The sequence below is a fragment of the Nicotiana sylvestris genome, chromosome 9, assembly GCF_000393655.2.
Source record: "Nicotiana sylvestris chromosome 9, ASM39365v2, whole genome shotgun sequence".
In the NCBI taxonomy this organism is placed as follows: domain Eukaryota; kingdom Viridiplantae; phylum Streptophyta; class Magnoliopsida; order Solanales; family Solanaceae; genus Nicotiana; species Nicotiana sylvestris.
Window position 1 is genome coordinate 190,399,823 of NC_091065.1, and position 16,344 is coordinate 190,416,166.

A 16,344-nucleotide genomic window follows, 5' to 3' on the forward strand; every position below is an offset into this window, starting at 1 on the left:
TAGATCAACTCGGGTCTCCAAACCCCCAATAATCACAACACATGACTGATACACACGGTCCACAACAATAGTATCGCCCACCGGGGTAGACACATGAACAGGTAAAGTAAGAGACTCCCGGGGCATACTCAAATGACGGGCAAAATATGAAGACACATAAGAATAGGTGGATCCCAGATCAAATAAGACAGAGGCATTTGTGTGGCAGACTGAGATAATACCTGTGATAACAGCATATGACACAAGAGCATCTACCCGATCTGGAATAGCATAAAACCGAGCCGGACCATCGCCCGCTCGACCTCCCTCTCTGGGGCGGCCTCTAGCTGCCTGACGCTCACCCCTAGCTGATTGGGTGGGTGTTGAAGTAGTTGGTGCAGAAGATGAGGATCGACCCCTCTGCTGTGATGAACTGGCGGTACGACGAGGACACTGCTTCCACACATGTCCTAACTCTCCGCACTCATAACAACCCCTAGATGCTGGAGGATGGGATTGAAAAGAACCCCTTGCACCAGAGTGACTAGCTGGTGCACTCGGTGCAGAAGAACCCTGAACTGACGGGGCACGTGAAAAACTCTGAGCTGGAAGGGCACTGAGTGATGACTGGCCCTACTGAAATCCCTGATGACCACGGCCTGAAGATGGCCCGCGGTACTCTGGACGAGCTGACTGATGAGGCCTATAAGAACGACCTCTACTCTGCTGAAACTGGCCCCTAGACGGAGCGCCACTGTGACTAGCTGATCCACGAGGCCTCTTAGCCTCCCGCTCCTCTCTCTCTAGACGACGATCCGTCTCAATGTCGCGAGCAACATCTACTGCATCCTCAAAAGTATGGCTCAGAATCCTTTCTCGAGCCATCAGAATAAGAATGGGATAATTAAGCCCATCCACGAACCTCCTAATCCTTTCCCTATCAGTCGGGACCATCCATGGAGCATAACGAGCCAGCTCCGAGAACCTCACCTAATACTGAGATACGGTTATATCTCCCTGACGAAGATACTCAAACTGCCTGCGCATCTCCTCTCTCTGAGATCGCGGTACCCACTTCTCCAGAAAGAGAGTGGAGAACTCCTACCAGGACAAGGGCACTGAACCTACCGGCCTACGCCGCTCATATGCCTCCCACCAAGTAAAAGTTGCACCTGAGAACTGAAAAGTAGTAAAGGATACACCGCTAGCCTCCAAGATCCCTGCTGTCCTCAGCATACGTCTACACTTATCAAGAAAACCTTGGGCATCCTCGCCCTGAGCACCACTGAAAGTAGGAGGTGCAAGTCTACTGAATCTCTCAAGACGACGCTGCTCATCGCCTGGCATAACTGGGACCATATTATCCTGAACCGGTGCAACCGGCTGAACTGGGGCAACCTGCTGTACTGGTGGTGCGTGCGAGCAGTGGGGGTCTGATTGCCTCCCCCTGCCTGTGAAGTAGTTGTTGCAGTGGTGGCTGAAACTGCTTGAACCAGGCCAGTGCAAACTGTCAGAATCTGAGCTAGGGCCTCCTGAAGACCCGGAATAACAATAGGCACAGCTGGTGCCTGAGCAAGTGCTGCTGGAGTCTCTGCAGTTGGAGCCTGATCCTGAGCCGGGGCAACTGGTGGGTCTACAGATGCTGCCCTTGCGGCTTTACCTCGACCACGACCTCTGGTGGCCTTAGTAGGTGGCAATGGTGGTCGTCCGTCCGGTCCATTAGCACGTGTTCTCGCCATCTCGAAAGAATAGAACAACAGAATTTATTTTCGGACCAACAAAATCGCACGACAAGAATTTCCAAGAATATGAAATTTTCCTAAAGGTTCTGCAGCCTGTCGAGGATAAATACAGACGTCTCTGTACCGATCTGCGAGACTCCACTAAACCTTCTCATGATTCAGGAGACCTAGTAACCTAGGCTCTGATACCAACTTGTCACGACCCAAAATCTCAACCCGGTCGTGATGGCGCCTCTCGTGAGGACAAGTCCATCCAATCAACAAAACAGTACATCTCTTTATAATTACTTAGCAAGAATAAGTCTAAATCATGGGCAATATAATCTTAAATGCGAAATAAACGTGATAGAACAAGGAAAACCATCCCAACTCAGCCCGAAATCGGGGTGTCTCAAGTCATGAGCTACTACAGAGTTTACTAATATTTTACAAAGTCTGGAATTATCATAAATAACAAAGATAAGGGAGAAAACGGGGCTGCGAACGCCATGCAGCTACCTCGATAACTCCGATGAAAACTGAACAATAGAAAACTCGCTCTATGCCTCAGGAATACCTGTACCTGCGCACATGGTACATGGAGTAATGTGAGTACTCCAACTCAGTGAGTAATAAAAATAAATAACTACTGAAAACATGAAATCTCATAAAGGCATAATATAATGCTATCTCAAACAGTAAAATCAATTATACAATAAAACTGTGGAATATCAGATAATTCTCTTTTAAAACAGTGAAGATAATTAAATTTCAACAAGTAAGGAATAATCAGAAACTTGCCCCTCGGGATCAATATCAAATTCTCAATACAGTATCAGCCCCGCGGGCTCACTCCCAACTCACCAACACACAATATCAGCCCTTCGGGCTCACTCCCAACTCACCAGAACACAAACATCGGCCTCTCGGGCCCACTCCTAACTCACCTGGGTACCCTGCGCTCACTGGGGGTATGTACAGACTCCAGAGGGGCTCCTACAGCCCAAGCGCAATATCAATAGGCCTGAAAGCCTTCACACATCACACACGAGGCCTGAAAGCCTCCTCATATAACACTCAAGGCCTGAAAGCCTCCTCATATAACACTCGAGGCCTGAAAGCCTCCTCATATAACACTCGAGGCCTGAAAGCCTCCTCACATCACTCAACATATCCTCACGTATGGCCCTCGGCCTCAATCAGTCTAGAAAATAATTATAAGCCTCTTGGGCATCAGTAAAACAATAGTGCTCAGCTCAACAACATTATAAATATCATTAGATCTCAAGTTGAGTATAAATGTAGCTGAGTTCACAAAATAATATAATTCAATTGGACTGAGTTCAAATAATATTTCAATTCATGAGGAAAATAGTGATGTAAATTCACAAAAGATTTCAGATAATTGACACGAAGCCCAAATATGGCAATAAGCCCTAATCATAGTGAAAAATAATAAATCTTTATCAATTACGCAGTAAAAATATCAACTGGGATGGACCAAGTCACAATCCCCAATAGTAAATGACCCCGCGCTCGTCATACAACGCGTGTCTCACCTCAACATAGCAGTATGTTGTGAAATCCGGGGTTTCAAAACCCTTAGTGCATCATTTAAAATCATTACTCGCCTCTAGCTCGCTATGCCCTTGTCTCTCTAATTGGCCTCCTCATGTGACGAATCTGCCAAAAATCACACAAACATCGATGAAGTTCGATTTCTAAAAGACGGGGTTTTAACCATACATATCTGAAATTCGCCCCTTAATGATATTATAATGATCTCATACAGTTATGTAACTTCAATCTACAATACAACACTCAATAGGGCCAATATTAGTACTAGATCCCATAAATTATGCCATTTAGGCATATTATCAAACATCTTGTAGGCATAAATATTTACACCTCTTAACTATAGCATTGGTTCCTCCAACTATCACCATTAACCAACAATTCATCCCACTATTATTCTTTAACAATTTATACTCCTAACATCACATGTGTGATCAACCATTCACACCCAAACCAACAAAAATTCCATCAAATAAACACCTTTAAATCCCTACCATGTTCATGTATTTAAATTGGGAATTTATGGCTTCCAACCACCATACAATAAGTTGTAATACTTGATTCATACTCATATTTCCATAATATATCCATATATGTGAGTCTAAGGTGTAGGATTTACCTTTTGGAAGAAATCTTGCAAAACCCTTATTTGAGTTCTTGAATTTCAAGATCAATCCATGTTAATATAAGTGTTTGGGAGTAGTAATCAACTCAAAATACTCCAAAAATCTTACCTTATGAGTGCAATTGGGTGTCTTGGTCGAATTGGGGGTGTTGGGGAAGCCCTAGGCTTGAGAAATGACTCAAAGTCCGTCATTTCCCGTCCTTAGGTGTATTTAGAGGCCTGACACTAGCGCGCCCGCGCTAATCCCTCGCTAGTGAGGCAGAAGAAAACTCAATTAGCGCTGGCTACGCGCTCCCGCGCTAAGGCCGCGCTACTGACACATGCCCAGTACAATGATCATAACATTCTGTATACAACTCCAAATTACGAACGGTTTATTGTGTTGGAAACTAGACTCAAAGGGCTTTAATTTGATAGGTAGATCCTCATACAAACTTTATATAACTGGAGATATGGTCGTTTAAAGTGAGGTCTTGTGCACACTCATTTACAATTTCGTCCATTATGAAATTTCCCAACTTCAAAAGTTCCCATTAGCCATCCGAAATCACCCCGAGGTCCTCGGGACCTCAACTCAAAATACCAATACATCTTATAATATTATTTAAACTTGTTCCAATTTTCAAAACACCTCGACTAACAACAAAATTATCGAATTACATCGAATTCAAGTCTAAGTTCCTTTAAAACTTCCAAAATGAGCATTCGATCAAAAACTCGACCAAAATATGTCCGAATGACTTGAAATTTTGCACACATATCCAAAATGGCATAACGAAGCTACAGAAATTCGGATCAAAATTTCACCTATCAACCGGAAATCACCAAAATACTAACTTCGCCAAAATGAGCTAATTTCTTCACCGAACCTCCAAAATTAATTCCGATTGCGCTCCTAGGCCTTAAATCATCCCCCGAAACTAACCGAATCATCGGAATTCAATTCTGAGCCTTCTAACTCACAAGTCAACGTCCGATTGACTTTTCCAAACTAATTCTTCCTTAAAGAGACTAATTGTCCCCTTTCATACCAAACTCGATCCGAATTGACTCAAATTCACCAAGTACACATATTGAAACATGAATAAGCATTTAACGGGGAATACGAGACAAAAATACAGGAAATAACGGTTCGGGTCGTTACAATAGGTTCACATAAACTAGAACTGAGGGAGTAGGAATTAACTTAGAAATTCCTCTCATAGCTAATAGGGTATTTTTTGATAATCTATCACTAACCCATAGCTAAATTCTACTCAACAATGAATATTTGCCTTTTAGCTACATAATTTTTTTTATTTTCTTTAGTTGCCTTGTCTAGAATACATATTACCTAGACAATTATTTCCATCCGAAGTTAAAACAAAAATGATAAATAATAGATCATTAAGCTATAGAAATTATTTTTGTTGACCAAATAGGACAAATATTCGTTATTTTTAAGAGCTTATATTTTCTAAATTCTATTTTATAACTCAAACACATTATTTAATAATATTTATATAATTTTAAAATTTTATACACATTGATTTAAGGTACACGCGCAAAGCGTCTACCCTGAGACTAGTTACTTAATATGTGTGAAAACAACCAAAACAACTAATTAAAGTGAACCAGAGGGAGTATGTTTTAACAAATTTAATTGATACTTTGTCACTCTATGTAGTTATTTATTACTCTATTCGTTTCAATTTAAATAATTCTGTTTGACTTCATACAAATTTTAAGAAAAATGAAGAAGATTGTTGAAATAAGTAGTTAACTTAAGGGGTAAAAGGTTTGTGGGGTCAGAATATTTGTTTAGATATAAAAGTTTCTCATCAAGGATAAAGTAGATAAAATAACCACCAAAGGATGTGGTGCAGTGGATGGGACTGCTCCTCCCTTAACCAGAGGTCTCGGGTTCGAGCTATGGGTATGAAAAAATTCTTGGTAGGAAGCGCTTCCCCCTTAATGGGGCCCTACGCGGCGCGAATCCGGATATAGTCGGGCTCCAATGTGGGTACCGGACACCGGGTGGGAAACCAAAAAAAAAGTATATAAAATAAAAGTTTAAAGTTAAATTATTTTCTAAATATAAAAATGTGTCATTCTTTTTGAAATAGACTAATAAGAAAAGCGTGTCATTTAAAATTGAAACAAAGGGAGTACTATTTTAGTATTTTTAAATCCTCACTCATATATAATATGCAAGTATAATTATGATCCCTAAACTGAGGCACACCCTTCCAAATGAGAATAACCTGGAGTTGAACGGTGACTAATAGCTTGTTTGATCAAGCTTATTAAATCTAACTTATTTTGAAAAGTGTTTCTTTTCATAAGTGTTTTACTTGTGGTAAAAATAGTTTGTGTTTGGCTATTTAATTTGAAAAACAATTTTGAGCAGCAATAAATGTTTGATCAAGCTTTTACAAAAGTGTTTCTTAAGGTGTTTTTATCAAAAGTGTTTTTGGATAGAAACTATTTTTTCTGCTTCTCAAAAAATGTTTCTTCTTCTACTCAAAAACATTTTTTCCCTTCTTAAAGCTTGGAAAATACCTTAACTATGGAACAAAGCACTTTTGACACCAAAAAAAATTGGCCCAAGAGAAGTTTGGTCAAACAGGCTATAAGACTGAAACAAATGGGTGCACGCTCTTGTCTTGCAACTATAACATGAAGAAGGGGAACTCTTCATACGTAAACAACTTGTTTTTAAATTTGAGAATAAATACAATAATTGTTTAACCAAAAAGTTGATCTATCAAAGCTTTAATTTAGAAGAACTCGGGTTACTGATAATCAGAAATGAATAAGGGAAATTGATTTTGCTAATAACAAGATAGACAAAAGAAAATAAAGTAAACCAGTATATTAAGATGATTTCCCGTGTCCTTACAAATGATCAGTTTTCTCCTTTTTATAGCTATCTCCAAGATATACGTTTTGCCTTTGTCATAATCAGGTCATTATATTAAAATGTTACGTTATATAATCATTGTAATTTAATACAGATTCTCTAACGTTTTTAGTATTTTATGCTTATTAAATATTGTCTGTACTCTCTTGTGCTGTCAGATTCATTCTCCTTAATTTGCGGATCTAAATAGGTATGAGCGTCGAGTCTTTTGAGTAATTGCTCGCGCCTCTACTTGTATCTGTTGCAACTCGTGTCTCTTTGCAAATCATCATTCTTTGACCAGCCTTCGTGTCATGACGTGTCATTTTTCAGTCACTTCAATATATATAAACTCAATTTTTCCCTATACAGATAGTCCCCCCACTTGCCATTTATTGAATATTTGGGAAGTGGATTTTAAAGCGGAAATATTTGCCGCCATTAATGTTATTATGGAATTGACGCTTCAATTGTCACTTCCATTTAATGCTTATTACACGTGGCATCTTTTTATTGGTTCTGCAACTTTGCAGCTCTTTCTAAGGCTCTTTCATAGCTTCACCAATTACGAAGCGGCAGTTCTCATTATGATATTTCCATCATTGCATATTTTCCTTTGACGGTTGCTTCTTAGTATAAATATAGTTTTCAACTTTGTCTTTCTCACATATTTCTCTGAATATTCAATTCTCGTTTACTTCTTCCTCGTACTATCATGTCTTCATCAAATCCTAACCCTAGGAGCAGAAGGGGAGGTAGACTTCGTAATTTAGGGTCTTCATTCATACGTGGTTCTCCTCTTCCTTCATCTAGTTCCAGTCCTTCTTTTAGAACCAGAGGTTCTTTTTCTCAAAGATCTTCTTCTAGAGGTAAGGAACCCTCTGAACCTCTTCGTGAACCTTCAGTAGAGGAAATAGTTCTTGCAGAACTATCTTTCTACAATGATAGAGAATCCCTTAGAAACCAAGTGTCCTCTTTGGATCGTGCTGATATCTATCCAACTCAGATCACTGCGGGTTTGATTTCTTTAGTTCGTAAAGACTGCCATTGGAGTCATGACTTCCCTATCATAATTTTCAATGTGAATCAAAGAATCACCTCTTATTTAATTGGGTTTTCTTTTGTTTATACATACCCTTTTACATTAGGTTTCAAACCTGCTATTGACCTTGTTATCCTTGAATTCTGTCGTTTTTTCGACATCTGTTTAGGTCAAATTGGTCCTATAGTGTTGAGAGTTGTTACCTGTTTGAGACATTTGACTAACATGGCCGGTGTGCCTTTCACTTTTGCCCATTTAATTTACCTTTACTCTCCCAGACTCTTTCGCCAAGGTATTTTTACTTTAGTAGCAAGGAGAAAAAGAGTTCTGGTCAGTCCAGAAGATGACAGAGTCCGTGGCTGGTATGCCAGGTTTGTTGCAGCCCCCACTGTTGGTTTAGTAGGTGATGAAAATGTTCCCTTCCCTGAGAAGTGGAATTTTGCACGTGAGTTTTCTTTTTAATAACTTTCTCATACCTTTTTCTTCAATTTTGATGATCATTATTCTCATTTTCCTTTTCTTTTCCAGCAACCATGGGAATTGTTGAGGAAATTCCCAATTTCCGTGGTTAGGTAGGAAAGTTATTGAATACAACCCCAATGGAGGGTAGATCTTGGAAGCATCTTTCCCAACGATTTGGTTGGAAAGTGAAAACTCATGGTAAGAGTTTATTTTTTATTTTTTATTTAACTATTTATTGTTTTTCCCAGAACTTATTTTAATCCTTCTTTTTATCAGGATTTGCTGTTCGAGGGATTAGTGTCGAGGCGGTCGTGGCTTCCCGTATTTCTTTGGAAAGAGCCCAAGAGATAATCTTGGGTTCTTCATCGAAAAGGAAAGCTGCTAGTGACCAAGACTCTGAAGAAGAGGAAGATGGGGGTTCCTTGGTAAAAAGGCCACGAGCTCGTAGGCAAATCATTTCTGATGATGAAGCATCCCCCCTCGTTCTGTTCCTCTTACCGAGTCTATTGAAGCCCCAGTGACGATCCCTGATGATGAAGTTCCCGTTGCTGCTCATGATTCAGTTGAGCAACTTTTTAACTGCGGGTTTGGTGGTGAAAATTTAGGTCCGATTTTTTATGAAGCGCCTCTTGCTTCTTTTTCTACTCATGTTCCTGTGATTCCTCCTTTGCCGGTAGTGGCTGTGACTGCTTCCACAATTCCTCCCTCGATTATTCCTCCTTTAACTGCTCCTTACACAGAAGTTGGTTCTTCAAGTAGGAGTGGTGCTATGAGGCGAGTTACCATTGAAGTCCCTGCTGAAGGTAACCTTTTAAAGAAATCAGGTCAAGCTGATGTGTGGCTAAAGCCTTTGATTGGTCTAGTTGAGAAAGCTAAGCTTGACGATAGCCATAGTTCTGTGACCTTGATGAATGATATAGTGCACGCTTCTTTAAAGGTATTCCTTTTTCAAACTTTACTTTGTCACTTTTCTATCTTAAGGATTCTCATTTTCCCCCTCTTTTTTTAGGTCAATCTAATTGGCACGGAGATGATGAAAAGGGTTACCCTCTTAGGGCAATTAGTGTGTGACTACCAAGTGGAGACGGATAATTGGAAAGAACAGTGTGAAAGTCTTCAGATCGACGTGGAAACTTTAGAAGAAAGTAAAAGTACCTTAGAGCAGCAGGTACGGGCTTTGACTTCAGAGTTGGCAGTTGAAAAATCTTATTCAAATCAAGCAGGTAAGGAAAAGGCTCATTTGGAAACCTCTTTTTCCGAGCAATTGTCCAAGACAAGTGAAGAAATTAGAGAGTTGAGGGCTCTCTTGGGTGAAAAAGAAGCATATGCTGGTGAACTCGTGCAGAATTTGACTCAAACTCAAGAAGACCTCCGGGTATCTTCTGATAAGGTTTGTTCTTTAGAAAATTCACACGTTTCTCTTCAAGCTTCTTATGAATCTGCCTTGGCTAAAAATGAAAAGTTAAGAAATGAAATTGCTGACTGGGAAAGATATTACGAGATCCTTGAAGATAAAACTGCCATTCAAGTGAGTTGGGCGTTTTTAAATTCTCACCATGATACCCTCGTTGAAGTTAGCTAGGAGAATTTTAACTTGGAATCTGAGTTAGCCAAGATCAAAGAGACTATTGATGAGACTCAGCAGAACCAAGATTTTTCTTCTCCCGTGGCTGAAGTTTCTAAAAATGTTGAAGATGATGCGGGTATCCCCACTCCTTCAAGTCAAGTTGAGCCTGCTGTTGTTGATGTCCCTGCTTCAGTTCCTTCATCTTCTCAGTGAAAAGTTTATGTTGTTTGAATTCCTTTGTGTTTTTTTCTTTTGGTGGTATGTGATTGTGACCCTTGGTCTTTTTAAGGGTTTGTTGAAAACGTTAAGTCCCCAGACCTTTTATGGGGTACTTTGTATAAACAACTTTTGGTTTATGATTAAGTTCATACTTAGTCTAAACTTTTTAATATTAAGAAGTTTTCGTTGTTGTTTGAACTTTTGTTTTATTTATTCTTGCTTTTATTTTTAAGGACTTACTGAATAACTTGCATTTTTATTCTTCAAAAATGCTTCTGTTAACTTCATGAATACTTGAATTAATCATGAATTTTATAAAAGAGGGCCCTTTTATATTCGACACTTAATGAAGAAGACGTCTCAACTTCATAATAGTGTTAATGTACGGCAAAAGAAATAGGAATACACATGTTTCTTGAAATAACTTTGACGAGTTTTTATTTGAACTTTTGTCAAGTTTTAAATAACACTTTACATGTATTTGAATTGCTTCTATAACTTTCTCGCAACTGTTTTCCTTATAACAGATTTCCAAAAAGAAAATAAAAACAAGGTTTTTACTTATAATCTGTTTCAGTACATTGCCTTTACCAAAACTATGATAAGGTTTTTCTTTAGCCTTAGCTCGTGACTTTGCTTTGTACTTGACTCATTAATGAGTGAACTTCTCAAGCTTGATCTTTGATTATTTCCCAATCTTCTTTGCCTTCTTTATACACATGTCTATGTATATTATATAGTCCCCCAAGTGTTTGAGCTTTGAAGTATGAAGTCTCGAGCACTTGATTGTTCCTCTCATTTGGTCCTTTCCCTGAAAAGAAAAAACACACGGGACTCGGAGGTGCGATTATAGATGAAGACTGCTTAACCCGTCTAAATATCTATCAGAATAGTTGTAACCCTAGACCGGGAATTTTAATTTATTCCACGTACCTTGCAGGTTGTGATTCATCATTTAGTACGGGCTAGATTTTTGTCTATCATCTAAAATCGTTAGTAAAATTTTAACAATTCAAAAATAAAATTTTAAAATATGGATATCTGACCATGGGTATTTCTTAGAAATAGTATCTCTTCAGGTGAATGGCATTCCAGTGTGAAGGTAGTATCTTGCTATCCATCGTTTCCAGCTCGTATGCTCTTTTTCCTGCGATACCATGAATCATTGGGTCCTTCCCAGGTTGGACTCAATTTTCCCGCATTAGCCGCCTTCGTAAATTGAAAATTTTTTTTGAGCACGAAGTCCCCAATCTTTAAGTATCTTAGACGCATTTTTTGATTGTAGTATCGTTCCATGACCGGCTTTTGTGCCGCCATTCTTATTAATGCAGCTTCCCTTTTTCCTTCAAGTAGATCAAGGTTTATGCGCATTTCTTCATCATTGTATTCTTCTGACGCTTATGTAAACCTCGTGCTTGGCTCTCCTATCTCAACTGGAATTAAGGCTTCAGCTCCATAAACCAATGAGAATGGTGTTTCTCCCGTACTTGTTTTTGTTGTTGTGCGGTATGCCCATAAAACACCAGGTAATAATTCTGGTTAATTACCTTTAGATTCCTCCAAACGCTTCTTTAAATTGTTGATAATGACTTTGTTTGTTGACTCAGCTTGTCCATTACCCACCGGGTGATAAGGTGTGGATGTAATCCTTTTGATCTGCCAACTTTGAAAAAACTCTCTGATTTGTGCGCCTATAAATTTAGGGCCATTATCACACACGATTTCCTTTGGCACATCGAATCGACATATGATATTTCACCAAATGAAATCTCTAACTTCTTTTTCTTGCACTTGTTTGAATGCTCCTGCTTCCACCCATTTAGTAAAATAGTCAGTGAGTACAAGCAAAAATTTTACCTGTCCTTTTGCTTGTAGTAGTGGTCCCACGATATACATGCCCCATTTCATAAATGGCCACGGTGCAATAATCGGATGTAACAACTCCGCAGGTCTATGCATGTTATTACTGTATCTTTGACATTTATCATATTTAGCCACAAAATTTTCCGTTTTTTCTTCCATTTTAGGCCAATAATAACCTGCCCTAATCATGGTTCTTATCAATGATCTTCCTCCGACGTGATTCCCCAATGGCCCTCGTGTATTTCTCTCATTACATATTCCATTTGTGAAGGCCCTAGGCACCTTGCTAAGGGACCACCGAACATTTTTCGATAAAGATTGTCTTGCTTTAAACAATATCGAGCAACCTTTTTTTCGAAGCGTGTGAGCTTTTTTCTTGTCTTCAGGGACGGTTCCATACTGCAAAAAAGCAACAATCTCATTCCTCCAATCCCAGGTTAAGTTATTAAAATTTACATCATTTTTGTCTGGATCAAGTAATGAATGAAACAAATGAATTACAGAAGCATTTTCATTGCTTGTCACGTCTGTTGTAGATGCGAGATTGGCTAGGGCGTCCGCCTCGACATTTTCATCTGTTGGTATTTGCATAACTTTCTAGATTTGGAATTGCCTAATAAGATCACATACCTTCTCTAAGTACTGATGCATCCGTGTTTTCCTGGCCGTATAAGTCCCCAACATTTGATTAACTACGAGTTGTGAATCACTTTTGATTACAATCTGATTAATGCCGAGTTCTCGTGCTAGTTCTAAACCTACAATCACAGCTTTATACTCTGCCTCATTGTTAGTTATAGAATGACATTTAATGGCTTGTCGAATGGTTTCACTCGTAGGTGGTACCAAAATAATTCCTAAGCTTGCACCCTTCACATTAGATGAACCATCAGTAAATAAAGTCCAAATTCCCACATTAGATCCGTTGAACACCTGTAATTCTTTTTCTACTTCCAATTGCACTCTTTGGCTAAAATCAGCCACAAAATCTGCTAACACTTGAGATTTTATCGCGGTTCTAGGCTGGTATGTGATGTCATATTCACTTAATTCTATAGCCCATTTGGCTAACCTACCTGACAACTCATGTTTGTGTAATATATTGCGTAATGGATAAGCAGTTACTACAGCAATAGGGAGACATTGAAAATAAGGCCTTAATTTTCTAGATGTCATGATTAATGCAAGTGCAAGCTTTTCTAATTGAGGATACTGTGTCTCCGCATCTAATAAAGTTTTGCTGACATAATAAATCGGAGATGGTTTATCGTGATCTTCACGAACAAACACAACACTTACCGCTACTTCGGAGATAGCAAGGTAGATGAGCAATCTTTCCCCAACTTTTGGTTTTGCGAGCAATGGCTGATTTGATAAGTATGTCTTCAAATTTTTGAGTGCCTGTTGACATTCCTCAGTCCATTCGAACTGATCTTGCTTTTTAAGAGCTGAAAAGAATTTAAAGCATTTTTCTGATGATTTGGAAATGAATCTCCCCAAGGCTGCAATTCTTCATGTCAACCTCTGCACTTCTTTTTTACTTGTAAACATGTCAGGGATCTCTTCAATGACTTTAATCTATGCGGGATTCACTTTAATACCACGGTTAGAAACAAGAAAACCCAAAAACTTACCTGATGCAACACCGAATGCACATTTCTCAGGATTTAATTTCATATTGAATTTTTGCAAGATCTTAATCGTATCAGACAACTGTGATATATGATCCCCTGAATGTTGAGTTTTAACAGTAAGTCTCCTTATTTGTTATATATGATGTTTTTCTTCATCTATAGGATCCATTTTGATCTGGTTGTATCCTGAATACGCATCTAAAAATCTTAACATTTCAAGTCCTACAGTAGCATCAATTAGTTGATCTATATGTAGTAATGGAAAAGAATCTTTAGGAAAAGCTTTTTTAAGGTCTGTGTAATCTACCCAAACTCGCCGTTTATCATTCTTTTTCGGCACCACAACAGTATTGGCTAACCAATTAGGATACTTTGCCTCGCGGATAGACCCAATTTTTAGTAATTTTTGGGCCTCATCTTGAATCACCTGATTTTTGAAAGTTCCTTGCTTTCTCTTCTTTTGTTTGACAGTCGGATATGATGGGTCTTCATTTAATTTGTGAGTCATTACCTCCGGTGGTATCCCTGTCATATCAGAATGGGACCAAGCAAAACAATCCACGTTAGTTTTCAAAAATTTAATCAACTTGTCCTGGCTTAGATTGGCCCCTACGTAGACTTTCCTTTCAGGCCATTGCGTGGATAACAGTACAACCTCCAGTTCTTCAATTGTTGTTTTAATATTTTCGTTTTCCTCTGGTTCTTGAATGGCATCAGGCCTTGAGTCCACATCTGTTCGCCCTTGTTCAGTTGAGGTTTGTGTTGTGGTACCCTCAACTGGATTCTGTAACTACTATTTTTCTTCGTTTCTCGTACTTGAATCTTCTACAAAGTTTATGCTCCTGGATGTCTGTTGATCCTCACGGATTTGACATATTCCCCATGATGATGGAAATTTAATTACTTGGTGTAAGGTCGACGAAACGACATCCATCTCATAGATCCATGGTTTCCCGAGAATCATATTGTAAGCCATCTCCATATCTACCACCTGAAATGTTGCATCTTTAACAACTCCTTTTGCGAATGTAGTAAGTATTACCTCCCCTTTCGTCACCACGCTGGAATTGTCAAATCCAAACAAAGTATGCTCTTTTGGTATTAATTTATCTTCAGCTTGCATCTCGTGTAGTACTCTTAGCAGAATAATATTCACGGAACTACCTGGATCAATCAAAACTCGTTTCATATTAGTATCATGTATAAGTAGAGATATTACCAGTGCATCGTTATGTGGAGATAATACGCCATCCACATCAAACATAATACTTTCTTCCTCTAAGACATGTCGCACCCGCTTCCCGTGGGTAATTGTGACTTTGGAAACTTTATTAGCTGCTGTGTACGTCACACCATTGATGTCTTCACCTCCGCTTATAACATTAATGATCCTTTTGGGAGAAGGTGGTTTAGGGGGATCCTAACTATTCTTCATGTATGCTTGCTTACCTTTCTCACTGAATAATTCGATGAGATACCCTTGTTTTAATAGGTGATCAACTTCGCCTTGTAGCAACCTACAGTCTGTCGTTTTACGACCATGATCGTTGTGGAATTGGCACCAGTGATCAGGATTGCACCTGTCTGGATTCGATCTCATTTATTTTGGCCACTGCACCTTGTCACCCATGCTTCTTAAAACAGCTACGAGCTCGGAAGTGCTCACATTAAAATTACAACTGCCGAATCTTTCCTTCAATTTTCTATCATCATCCCGCGGCTCTTGCGTGTTTCGATCATTCCTAGATCTTGATGATGAGCCTGACTCTCTATTCCTTGATCTATGATCGTACCTTGAATTTTCCTATTTTTATCGTGAATCCTTTCCCGTTGGGCCCATATATGGTTCGTACCTGTTTTTACCGGACCTTTTTCAGTTTCTGCCCATCTCGAACTTACCTTTTCCTCTTTTTGAGACCGTGAGATAATATCCTCTTCTATCCTTAGCTTCGTGCTATACCTGTTGTAAACATCATTCCACGTTGTTGCTGGGAATTCACGAAAACTTTCCTTGAGTCGCCTCGTGGCTTCTGAGCTTTTTTCATTCAAATTACTAATGAAGGCTATAGCTGCCCAATTGTTAGGTACACGCGGTAACGTCATTCTTTCACGCTGGAACCTATCCACGAACTCTCTATGCAACTCTGAGTCCCCTTGCTTGATTTTAAAAATATCTCCCATTCTTTTTTGACTTTTTGAGCTCCCGAATGTGCTTTAATAAATGAATCTGCAAGCTCAGCAAAAGAATTTATGGAATTTTCGGGTAAAAGAGAATACCATATTAATGCTCCCTTAGTGAGTATTTCACCGAATATTTTGACCAATACTGATTCAATTTCTTGTTTGGTTTTGCCTTTTACGCCTGTTGTGAATGCAGTCACGTGGTCTCGTAGATCTGTTGTTCCATCGTATTTTGGAATATCGAGCATTTTGAATTTCTTTGGAATTGAGAGGGGAGCAACACTTGGCTTCTAAGGTTGTTGTGAATATTTATCCATATCTATCCCTTTGATTACGGGTGGTACTCCAGGTATTTGCTCTATGCGGTTACTTTGCTCCTTGAGCTGTTTCTGCGATGTTAGTACTAAATTTTGTAAATCAGAATTGACTAAGTTACCTGGTTCTCCTTCTCATGACTCGCTGGGGATTCCACCACTACCTGAATTAGCAAGCCCGGAACGAGGGTTCTCCAAAGTGTTGTTATTTGGAGTTGGTGGTGCAATAGGTAATTGGTTGACAAAGGCCTCAAGAGATTTATTGACTTGTTGAGCGATTA

The 16,344-nt window shown here is 39.1% G+C and overlaps 1 protein-coding gene across 1 annotated transcript; it reads right to left on the minus strand.

Moving 5' to 3' along the window:
- Window positions 1-12,386: 12,386 nt before the first annotated feature.
- Window positions 12,387-15,749, minus strand: LOC104245537 (uncharacterized). Its single transcript, XM_009801160.2, has 6 exons — window positions 15,422-15,749; window positions 14,473-14,732; window positions 13,569-13,647; window positions 13,234-13,382; window positions 12,565-12,957; window positions 12,387-12,401 (listed from the first exon to the last, which is right to left on the minus strand). The coding sequence occupies exons 1-6, from the start codon at window positions 15,747-15,749 to the stop codon at window positions 12,387-12,389; spliced, it is 1,224 nt and encodes a 407-aa protein (XP_009799462.2).
- Window positions 15,750-16,344: the final 595 nt, after the last annotated feature.

What these genes read in the sequence shown, in the direction of transcription:
- LOC104245537 (XM_009801160.2), bottom strand. Translation starts at nt 15,749, where the DNA reads ATGGGAGATATTTTTAAAATCAAGCAAGGGGACTCAGAGTTGCATAGA. An exon ending in AAAAGGTCCGGTAAAAACAG is followed by an intron (nt 14,733 to 15,421) that starts GTACGAACCATA and finishes TGATTGATCCAG; the next exon opens with GTAGTTCCGTGAATATTATT. An exon ending in TGCATTCGGTGTTGCATCAG is followed by an intron (nt 13,383 to 13,568) that starts GTAAGTTTTTGG and finishes AATTCTTTTCAG; the next exon opens with CTCTTAAAAAGCAAGATCAG.